Consider the following 12,500-nt stretch of genomic DNA (forward strand, 5'->3'; position numbering starts at 1 on the left):
AACGCCTCGCAGCGCCAGGCGTTGTGAGCTTGTAGATCTGCTATTTTTGGCTAAAGTTCTCAGAATATGGAACACTAGGGTTCAAGTGGTTAATATGAAAGAGGAGGAAACATTTTTCTATCACTCAAAGATTTGGAGGACCCCCTTTAGTAACTCTGAGGACCCCCTAGTGGTCCCAGACCCCTGTTGAAGACCCATGATGTAAGGACATTCTAAAATCAGTGCAACTAAAGCTTCTCCTTCTTTCCTTTAGCCTATTTTTTTTTTTTTGTCGAGGAATAGTATTTTCTTATGATGACTCATAAGTCAAGGTCTGCTACTCAGGAAGGTTAACCAGCAACAATTACCCTTTCCTTTCCCTGAGGTGCTGCAATGTCCCCACGTGTTTTAGCCCACAGGTTTTCATGCAATCTCTGGTATTACAGTGTGTAATTCATCTATACCGGAGGAGGGCATAGCCTTGTTATGAATAATGGAGTCTTCTTTGTCTTACAGATGGGGGAAGCAGATTGCATTGAGGGCCTTACTTTTAATTGCTTTCCTCTTCTCTTCTCTTCTCTCCTCTCTTGTCTCTTGCTGCAGGGTCAGAACTGTGAGATAGCTGTTAACGCCTGTATCAGTTTCCCCTGCTCCAATGGAGGGACCTGCCACACGCAGCCAGGACACCAGGACCACTTCAGGTAAACACTGTTTAGTCGGGAACATTCACGTCAAGTCATTTAACCCATTTAGGCCTAGAATTATTGAATGCTTTAACCAGTGAAAAATAGCAGATATACAAGCTCACAGCGCGGCACCGAGTGCCGCGCCGCGAGCTTGTAGATCTGCTATTTTTGAAAACGTCGTGAAAATGTGTCCAAATCTTTGAATATATGTATTTTCAAAGCGAACGTTTGTAACTCAAACTTTGCTTCTGGGTGGTCCCTGGAACTAGACATTTTGAAATGGGGGTCCGTGGCCAAATAAATATCATTTTGGGGGTCCTTCACATGAAAAGGTTTGAGCACCACTGACATAGTAGTCTCTCAAGAACAGACTAACTGAGCTCCAGTTATGTGAAAAGGACCTTTTCTTTGACGATGGCTGGCCAGATTGCTGACATAGAAACATAGGTTTTTCAAAAAACCTTAGAAGGATTCAAAAGACACTTATAGAATCGGGTCAAAATTCTAATTTTCACGATTAAAAAAAAATAGCAGATCTACAAGCTTGCAGCGCGGCACTCGGTGCCACGCTGTGAGCTTGTATATCTGCTATTTTTTTATATTTAAAGCATAAAATATTGCGTCATAATGTGTTCAGGCCTAAATGGGTTAACCATTTATTGCAAAATGGAATACACAACAAGCAGATTTGATCATTTATAGCATAAATGGAATACAGTTAATCTTGGCGTTTGAAGTGCTCCGCGATAGGAGATGCTCCCTGCAATTATGTGCAAGCTTTTCTGAGCATGCTAAGCAAAATCAGGGAACGCAAAGCAATACCCCCCATACGGATACAATAGCAGAATAATGTAACTTAGTCAAAATCACAGTATTTGAGCTTAACCACATTGACATGTAACTTAATCAGACAATCACAAGTATTTGAGCTTAGCCAGACTGATCGTGCAAAGGTGGAGGCTGGGGTGGAGGAGGAGGCAGCAAGCAGCAAATGATTCCGAAGCTTCGGAAACCAAGCATTGGTAGATAAAGCGAGCCGTATTTAAAGGAGCCTTCCCTACTGATTGAGAGCTTTGATTGGAGTATGGCAGTCATGTGACATAATGACCAGCAGATATGTTAATGAGGTATGAGAACAGAGCTGACTGACATCTGACTACAGCTGAGCTGCGACTTGACTCCCATGTCCTGCATAAACTAACGCTGAAGCTTCATTTCTCTAATATCAGGCCGCAACCCCCAAAATAATCATATTTGAACTGGGTGTGGACGAGGACTAAGAGTTGAAGCATTACATTTTGTATAACACGGTTCTATTGTGAAAATAGCAGATCTACATGCTCACAACGCCATCGACTATTTTAAAAATTTCTGCCTCTAATATTTGACAATTTGGCCAATGTTTAATTTGTCATTTTAGAGGTATTAATTAAAGTCCTTAAAATGATACTTTAGAAATGTGCAGTTACCCTCTATATGAAACTGTTGAGTGAGAAAACAGTGTTGCACATTAAGCAGATCATCTGGGGTGGGGTGGTGAGGGGGGGCGCTGGCCTACTGGTCCAAGCGCATACCACATAGGTATTGATGCCTGGTGGCGTCGCCGGTTCGATTCCCGATCCGGACGACCTTTGCGTCACTCCCCAATTCTCTATCCAATAAAGGCATAAAAGCCCAAAACAAACCTTAAAAAAAAAAAAAAGAAAAAGAAATGTTTGGCCTGCTACGCAACCTTCACACTTACGTTGCACCGCACATCCGACTGATGTGCCCATATATGGAGATCCCTGATGTCACCAGTATATGTCCGCATGCCCCCTTTTGTGCCCATATGGAGCTGGCTGATTTGTTTGTGCCTGACAACACTTTGAGGTTAGACAACACAATTCATATTTTGGCCTAGCTTTATTGCTAACTTCTTTTATGGTTATGGCTGAGTCATCATGACATGAGCGTCTGCCGGCTAGGCTTTTTTCTTAATGTGTTTGGGTCTTGGGTTCAACTCCAGTACTCCTCCTTACAGCCCTGTGTTGTCTCTTTAGCAGAGAGACATTTTACAGCCTGACCCTGGAGTCTCATTTATACAGGCAGAAAAAGGAAGCTCAGACATCTAGACAACGTGATTAGACTGAACAGCCCTGGTTTAACTGGATGAGCCATTGTCCAAGATACAGTAACTCCTAATGCCATCCCCATAATGGATTTTCCTTCTGTGACGTTTGCGTCCATTTGTATGTGAGCGCGCGTGCGTGCGTGCGTGCGTGCGTGTGTGCGTGCGTGCGTGCGTGCGTGCGCGTGCGTGCGTGCGTCCTGTGTGTTCTGCAGTTTTTTTCCCAGTGCCCGTTGTCTTTGACTTTTGATGTATGACCATTATGATTGAAGCAATTGTCATAAATACCTTTAGCAGATGCCCTCTCTCTCTCTCTCTCTCTCTCTCTCTCTGAGCCTCTTAATAAGGCCCCTGGCCTTTGAAAAGACACAATGTGCCTTTGGCTGCTGCATGCTAATTCTATCAGTGGCTCTGCCTCTGCCCTTTAGGGACCTTCTCTTAATGTTAATACCAACACGGGTACATACTAGTACCCTTTGAGCAAGAGAGAGAGAGAGAGAGAGAGAGAGAGAGAGAGAGAGAGAGAGAGAGAGAGAGAGAGAGAGATAGAGAGAGAGAGAGAGAGAGAGGAAGAAGAAGAAAGAAGTAGCTGCTGAAAGTGAAATAAGCAAAATAGTGAGGGGAGAAAAAGAAACAATAGAGGATTTTTATGATTTTTTGGAAGAAAAAGAGAATAAATAAAGTGAAGGGAACGGGCAGTGCCGTCACAAGGGGGGGAAGTGGTACTGAGTTACCAGGGCCTTCATTATTTTATGCTTTAACTATTGACAAATAGCAGATACACAAGCTCACAGCGCGGCACTCGAGCTTGTATATCTGCTATTTTTGAAAAGTCGTGAAAATGTGTGCAAATCTTTGAATATATATATTTTTTAAGCGAACATTTGTAACTAAAAATTCGCTTCTGAGTGGTCCCTGGAACTAAATATTTTGAGATGGGCGTCCGCGGCTAAAATACACATCATTCTGGGGATCCTTGACATGAAAAGGTTTGAGCACCACTGACATAGAAACATAGGTTTTTCAAAAAGATATTCAAAGACTTTTCACTGGGATAATGAAAGCTAGAGGAAGGGAACTAGTAAGACAGAGAGAGAGAGAGAGAGAGAGAGAGAGAGAGAGAGTTCCCCTTTGACATTTTTTAACATGAAAGTATAATCAGCCGTTGGTATTCCAATAAGTCCAATTAAAGTGGGTTCCGGTGAGTTGTGGAACGCGGACCAATTTGTCAAGCTCTGCTGTTCAAAATGTCACACCTGGGGATCATTGATTGGTGGAACACTGACCTTTGACCCAGCAGCCAGCGTGTGTCTTTCGAGAGCGACAGCATTTCGCCACCGTCCCTCGTGCGCAGGCATGTGCACACATAGACATGAAAGGGGGCTTGAGCCCCTGCCCTTTTATCCATCTGTAAAAAGTGCCCTCTCCAGACCATGAATGCAGTTTTCACTATGGTGAAAGAAATGCAAATGCCCTCCTTTGCATGCCATACCTGAAGGCAGCGTTCAAGAGAATTGCCTTGTCCAAACTCTCCTGAACTTGAATGCATCATCTTATGTTGAAAGAATTGCCCTCACTGTGTAGAAATCCATGGCGTACGCCACATCTCCGTAGCCTAAATGTAGGCTAAACTGGGTAATGTACCGGTATGGTTTGTACTGTAATAATAATCAAAATCTACAAAGTAACAAGTAACTAATGTTTTCATATAGCCTAATTGTAGTGGAATAAAAGTACAATATGTTTTTCCTCTTAGATGTAGTGGGGTAGAAGTAAAAGTATTGACATTTTTAAATACTGAAGACAGTAAAAAAATAACTAAATATTTTACTTTAGTACTGTACCTTTTTTCCGCTTGTGTTTCTGCTTTTCGTTTCCACTGCCGTTTAGATGTATTTCGTATTTACATTGCTTAAAGCGACGCACATTTTGAAGGTTGACACAATAGCTTGTCTTTGTTGTCGTATGGTCTTGTTGGCCGCCAGCGTACTTACACTCTGCTTTCAATCAGCGTTCAATCAACGTCAACAATCCCATCAGGAGAACATTAAGCGTTCAACCTTGTGAGCATATCATTATAGGCAGAGATGTAAATGTGAAAACAATAACCATCGGCTTGCAGGGCTGTTCACATTCCTCAGATATTGGTATGAAAAATTGGCCCAAATATCAAATATATTTGGATGTTATTATTGCGACCGAAGGTCGCAGTTTACCATGTGAAATGTCACAGCTTGTCTCCGTGTAGACGTGTTGGCCTGAAAAGGTTGAGAACCAGATAGATAGATAAATACCTTTATTATCCCAAGGGGGAAAATTAGTTGCCCAGAGGCAGCACAGCAGTATAAGGTTATTTACAAAGTTACAGAGAAATATGAAAAAGATTAAAAGAAAAAAACAAGAACAGAGTACAGAGTACAATAAGTACAGTAAGAGCAAGGTACAACAGGAAAGGGAACGAATAATATATATATACATAAAGTGTCTTAAAGCACGACTATCGATATAATACAGTGCCCAAATCAAAGTGACCATAACAGTCAATGCTAGTTAGTGCAACAAGTATCTCTACTGTACATCATGTCAAACACAAGCAGAAATACAAAAAAAAAACTACTAACACGACCTAATAGTGCAGTGTCCAAAGGTCAGAGCGATAAAAACAACTAGTAAAAGAAAATAAAAAAATCACACCTGTGTGAACTGAGCGGTGGTCGTGGAGGCTGCGCAACAGCAAAACAAATATATATATACCTGTATATATATATAATAAAAAATATTAAAACAATATTAAACAAAATATTAATAATAAAATGCATGTCACTCAGGCCGCCACTGGTATCCATCCATTGTGTGTGTGTGTGTGTGTGTGTGTGTGTGTGTGTGTGTGTGTGTGTGTGTGTGTGTGTGTGTGTGCGTGTGTGTCTCTGGTCTGGTCTGGTCTGGCCTGAACAACAGCGCCCCTCCCTTAACATGTGTGGTCAAAAAAGGTACTGTAGGCTACATACAGACTGACAGACAGACAGACACGCAGACAGACAGACATACCCACACACACGGCCACGTATAGGAGCGTTGTGACCACCGCTCAAAAACAAGAAAGGGTTAACCACTGAAATACAACACAAAACATTAGAATATGGAGGTTTCTGGGCCACAGCGACGACATTATTCTCTCTCTCCCCTCTGCATGTTTCTCTCTTTCCCCTCCGTCTGTCTCAGGATAGCACTTATCTCACTAGCTGGCTATAATGTCTCCCTGCTCACGCCCACTGGTGACGACGGCAGGTCATTTGTCACTGGACGCCCGGTGCGGCGGCCACCCCACGGCCCACGCCCTTGGATTTCCTGTCCGTCTGTCACTCTTGTCAGTCACACCTCGCCCCGCTTGGCGGGGGCTGAGTGAGGCGACGCAGTGTGTGTGTGTGTGTGTGTGTGTGTGTGTGTGTGTGTGCGCGTGTGTGTGTGTGTGTGTGTGCGTGTGCGTGTGCGTGTGCGTGTGTGTTACTGGTTTACTTAACTTAAGCTGGACTATATACCGTTTTTTATTTGTGAATTAAAGGGCCACATGTTCTGACATCACATTGTTGACTATCATGCAGGGGTCTCCATATATGGGTAACTGGTCCGATATACATCACTGGCCAGATGGCCAAGAATTGGCGTGACCTCTCCCTTTAGGGTGAGGTCGCATTCCGCCCTGAGGCGTCTTACCAGTATCATAAGATTATTGGCTGTTTTGACCACTTTAAACTTTTGCTCATGTCATTTTCGAAATATTTTCAAACATTTATGACAATAGCAGATCGACAAGCTCACATCTCCTCGTTAGTAGAGCCTCTATGACGGTATGCGCCTTAAACCCCTGGGCTCATGGCCGCACCCAGCAGGCTATGTGGCTATTTGGGGGTCCTCGGCATGGAAATGTTTTGTATGGAATAGAATAGAAACAAACAGAGTTAGATTAGAGCCACAGGGAGAGAGAGAGAGAGAGAGATTGGATGAGCCAAGTGCGTCAGCACCGAAGACATATTTATCAAACTCAGTGCTTCAAAGCACTTATCTGGGTGTGTGCGTGCGTGCGTGCATACGTGCATGTGTGCGTGCAAGTGTGTGCACACACACACAGGGGCGTCACAGGGGGGAGGGTGAGTGGGACTGAGTTACTAGGGCTCAAGGTGGAGGGGCCTTAATTATTTTATACTTTAGCTATTGAAAAATAGCAGATCTACAAGCTCACAGCGCAGCGCTGCGAGCTTGTAGATCTGCTATTTTTGAAAAGTCGTGAAAATGTGTGCAAATCTTTGAATATATGTATTTTTTAAGCAAACATTTGTAACTCAAATTTTGCGTCTGGGGGGTCCCTGGAACTAAATACTTTGAGATGGGGATCCGTGGCCAAATACATATCATTTTGGGGATCCTTAAAATGAAAAAGTTTGAGCACCACTGACATAGAAACATAGATTTTTCCAAAAAAACCTTTGAAGGATTTGAAATATTCAAAGACTTTTTTTTTTCACAATTTTTCAAAAACAGCAGATCTACAAGCTCGCAGCGCGGCACTCGAGCTTGTATATCTGCTGTTTTTCAATAGTTAAAGCACAAAATATGAAGAACATTCATGGGGGGGCCCGCAGTAGAATACTTGTACCCAGGGCCCAGAATGTGGTGCGACACCCCTGCACACACACACACACACACACACACACACACTCTCTGGGGAGAAAGAGAGAGACAGAGAGACGGGGTGGGGGGGCAGGCGAAGAGAGCAAGGGGTGATGGGAACTGGGGGTGGGGGGCAGCGTTGGAGGAGACACACAGAGGAGAGGAGAGGAGAGGAGGGTTTGATAATTGCCTCCGGGACTCCTGGCAGGGTGGGACCATCATGACAACGGTTGGCATCAAACGAAATAGACTTGGTCTTAGGTCACCGTTATCTAATGCATACAATTTCTGTTTTTCAAACGTGTGCGTGTGTGTGCATGTGCGTGTGTGTGCATGTGCGTGTGTGTGTGTGTGTGTGTGTGTGTGTGTAGCTGCGTGTGTCCCCCGGGCTTCGAGGGCCAGCGGTGTGAAACGGACCCCGACGACTGCGAGGACAACGACTGCGAGAACAACTCCACCTGCGTGGACGGGGTCAACAACTACACCTGCGTCTGCCCGCCCAACTACACCGGTAAGGCTGTCACCAGGATTTAATTGTGTTTTTGTCATTGACAATTACATTTCTGTTTGGCTTGTACGCTTTGAAGTTGCACATGGTAGATATGACACGTAACCTAAATATACAAAGACATTACTGACATATTTGACAACTTTATACTTAAAAAAGAACATTGATAGTGGAAATAGCCGATCTACAAGCTCACAACGCGTCGTGAGCTTGTAGATCTGCTATTTCCATTATCAATGTTCTTTTTTTTTTATATTTGAACATTTGTCAACATGGAAACGATTATGACGATTATGAAAAATAGTTGCGATTATATCAAATAATGGCGATTAGACGATTATGTAATAATTTTGACAGCCCTACACACAGGTAACACACACACTGTAGCAGAGAGAGAGGAGGGTGGGGGAGAACAAATGGGAGGGAGGGAGGGAGAGAATGCAGTTTTTACTATGATGAAAACAATGCAAATGCCCCCTCTTTCCATGCCATACGTGAAGGCAGCATTCAAGAGAATTGCCTTGTCCAAACTCTCCTGAACTTGAATGCAGCATCTTATGTTGAAAGAATTGCCCTCTCTGTGTAGAAATCCATGCCGTTATGCCACATCTTCAGTATTCACTTGATTATGGTTAAAATGGTAAATGGTGCATTTATATAGCGCTTTTATCCAAGGCGCTTTACATAAATTGTGCATTACATTAACCCATTCATACACCGGTGGCGGAGGAAACCATGCAAGGCACCAACCTGCTCACCGGGAGCAATTAGGGGTTCAGAGTCTTGCTCAAGGACTCTTCGACATTAACTGGGAACCATTCGGGAACCCTTCGTGCTCTAATAACGGTTTCTCTAACCCTTGAGCTATGCTGCCCCGTGTGGTATCAAGCACCGGAAATAGCCGACCTCCAAGCTCACAATAGTTTCACCAAAAGGCCCTTTTAGAAATGTCAGCCCCTGCCTCTCTAACATTCTCTGCACGTCCCTGGAGAGAGAGAAAGGGAAGAGAGAGAGAGACAGAGAGACATTGAAACAGAGAGGGAGAGAGAGAGACTTGGTTTCAGTCCAGCAAGTTGAAGCCAAACTTGCTGACTGGAAGCTTTTTCAACTTCTGCCTGACAGACTGGAGAGCAGCAAGCAGTGACCTCTAAGGAGAAGAGACATTATGTGTGTGTGTGTGTGTGTGTGTGTGTGTGTGTGTGTGTGTGTGTGTGTGTGTGTGTGTGTGTGTGTGTGTGTGTGTGTGTGTGTGTGTGTGTGTGTGTGTGTGTGTGTGTGTGTGTGTGTGTGTGTGTGTGTGTGTATGTGTACACGCATACGGTACACACACACACTCCCTCACAGCTGGTCCCCTTTGACACTGGAACCGAGTCAATCCGCGCACACACACACACACACACACACACACACACACACACACACACACACACACACACACACACACACACACACACACACACACACACACACACACACACACACACACACACACACACACAAGAACACACTCTCTCCAACCATGTCATTACTGTGCCACTGGCATAGAGAGGGGTCCTTCACACTGCCAGCCATCCCACCACGTACAGCGGCACGTGCACGTGAGCGTGCACACACACACACACACACACACACACACACACACACACACACACACACACACACACACACACACACACACACACACACACACACACACACACACACACACACACTCACACACACACCTCCTTTGCCAGTGAACCTGTACACCCCTCAGCGGAGCGAGTCATAATGTTACACTGTCACTGAGGGCTCGGAGGGTGGGACTGCAACAGCTGCTGCTGCAGTGCACACGCACGCACGCACGCACACACACACACGTACGCACGCACACACACGCACGCACGCACGCACGCACGCACGCACGCACACACACACACACACACACAGGGCTGAAAGGCCAGGACTGCACCAGTGATCCGCCACACTCCGCGTTCCATTTTCTCCGAGCTCAGCAAACCGACAGCGTCACCACGAAATGACCAGCGAGGTTAATATGAATCCCCCGCACGTCACAGCGTTTCCTGGTGTGCCGTGGCTAACTTTAGACGGCTCAAACCTTAACATTTACACTTTTTGGGGCTTATTCAGCCCCGAAGTGACGCATACCTAGCCTGACTGCAAGCGTCAGACTCTATCACACACTTCGTTTTGGGAAGAGAGTCTGAGATTTCGGGCAGACATTCCACTTCTGGGGGGGCGGGCAGGGGTGGTTTAAAAAAATGTTAAGTTGACTTGCTCTTAATTGCTCCCTCTGAACTTCAAAGGGCTTGTGAGCTGCTGTAGATTGAGCCATACAAGTGTCAATAGCTCGTTAGTCACTGAAAGCATCAAAGACTACAATCTGTTTGATGTCTGTAATAAGAGTGGAGGGGGGAATGTGTTTTAATACACACAGACTCGCCTGATTGGCTGAATGGTTTTGAACCAGGCCACCACCCACCACGTGCCCCAAGCCTACAGCCCTGATTGGCTCGCCCTCTCTGAGGGCTGGTGGAAAAAGCTTATTTAATGTGAAGGGCCAGACTACACAACACCACCACTACCAACAGGGGGTGGTGTTGTGCAGTCTGGTGTATTAACCAGGCTAACGCATACCGACCTGTTTCTGTTTGAACCGCTGAACCGGATGCCTTCCTTTTACGTAACACGGCAGCACTCGCTGGCCCTGCAGGGCGAGAAATCGACGAAAGTTTGTTTGCCATCTGGAGATCTGCCCGGGACATTTTGGAGAACGTCCTGATCCATACCCTGTTTCGGAATTGAACAGAGAAACATCGGGTGATGGTAGGCGCCAGGGACCTGCAGAGAATGTTAGAAAGGCAGGGGCTGAAATTTCTCAAAGGGACTTTTGGTGAAATTATTGAAAATAGCAGATCTCCAAGGTGCGACGCGTTGTGAGCTTGGAGGTCGGCTATTTTCGGTACTTGATGCCACACTATACTAAGCATAATCACAGGCACTTCTTACAGATAGGTAAAAGGGCAGGGGTTCAATCCCCCTTTGATGTCTATGTGTGCATCTGCCTGGGGGAGCTGTGTGTGGAAGACACACACGCACACGGCAAGCGCAGCGGCAGAAAGGCAGAGTTCTTTTGTCGGCCCCGGCTAGTCCCGCGGCACCCGTGGCAGACCGGAGCCGGAGCCTAGATCTTCTCGTGGCCGGTCCCGTCCAGTGGGACCGGAGCATTACGGAGGGTTCGATTTTCACCAGCGGCATGTTAGATTTTCACCCGCGTTAGTTTTACTGAGGTTAGGGTTGAGGTTTGGTTTAGGTGCTACCTCCCAGCTAGCGCTCTGTATCGTCGGCAGGTTAACATTTCACCTGCGGCCCCCCTCCATGGGGACGTGGGACGGGCCGGGCCGTTTGAAGAAGCCGCTGTCACTCGCGGCTGAAGCAATAAACGATAATTAATAGGCTAATATAATGCATGTCTTACCATTTTGGGAGAAAGTTCACTCCCTGCCCTGGCGTCATACACAAAGTCTAGAGTGTGCAACCAACAACAGCTGTCTTGCATCACACACCCACTTATTATATGGTTCCTACCAACAACAAAAAGGTTCTCCTCGCCGCCACCAGGGGTGGCTGCAGCCCCAAAAGCACCCTACTTCCAGCGCACCGTGATAGCTTTTGGTAGACATACAATGTTCTATTTTCTGCTGGAGAACAAAGAAGGTAGATGGGCTGGGAGAAAAAACGCGGGGTTTCAGTTTGTGTATTTTTTGAAGCGGTGAAAGACGCTTCCAAGGAGTGGCTTTGTCTGTCCCGTATCAGTTTTTTTGAGGATTCCCATAGATTCTCAAGGAGTGAGAATGTCTGTCCCGTACATGTCCCGTGCATGCAGAATCGAAGATTGGTCAAGCTTCACATGACAATTTGGCCCTCCAGACAAAATCATTCATTCATTCAGAATTCATAGAAAATATAGAACTAAAACACATAGAAAGTATAGATCTAGAACACAAAATGTATAGATCTAGAACACAGATTTCATAGCTCTAGAACACATAGAATAAAGATTCACCGCTTCACTTCGAACCGAGGTTTGATTTTTGCATTCCATCTCATCGGGGGAAAGTCGACAAAGCTACGTTTTAGTTATTTTTTCTTTTTTATGCGCTGTTCTGTAGTACATCCACGGTGCGCCCATGCCCAGGGAGCAGTCTGCTACAACTACAGCCCTACCGCATTCTGCCACTGTGTAGTGTCTCCAAAGAGCAGCGTTGGCATTACGTGTCAAGCACAAGGTCACTTCCACAGAGAGGGGAGAGAGAGAGAGAGCACTGCTCCATTCACTTCAGCCACACAGTTTTTCCCCGCACGTCTGGGGAATTCAAACCAGCCACCTGTCCGCCGCTATAAGGGCCAAAGGGCCACGCTTTCCCCTGTGTGCAGAGGGAGGCGAGGTCTGAACAGGGCCTGAATTAGAGGGGAGGAAATAGTTGAAAGAAAGATGGAAAGAGAGAGATGGGGAGGCAGGTGGTTATACAGTATTTGATTTGACCCC

The 12,500-nt window shown here is 45.6% G+C and overlaps 1 protein-coding gene across 1 annotated transcript in view; it reads left to right on the forward strand.

Moving 5' to 3' along the window:
* slit3 (slit homolog 3) overlaps positions 1 to 12,500 on the forward strand; it is a gene marked incomplete at both ends in the record, with an annotated part of 393,381 nt that overhangs the window by 348,593 nt on the left and 32,288 nt on the right. Inside the window, 2 exons of the mRNA XM_080746832.1 lie at positions 583 to 680; positions 7,815 to 7,954. Coding sequence (XP_080602958.1) covers positions 583 to 680; positions 7,815 to 7,954 — 238 coding nt within the window. The remainder of the gene's footprint in view (positions 1 to 582; positions 681 to 7,814; positions 7,955 to 12,500) is intronic.

Source organism: Nannobrachium achirus (assembly GCF_963921795.1).
Source record: "Nannobrachium achirus genome assembly, chromosome: 17".
Lineage (NCBI taxonomy): Eukaryota > Metazoa > Chordata > Actinopteri > Myctophiformes > Myctophidae > Nannobrachium > Nannobrachium achirus.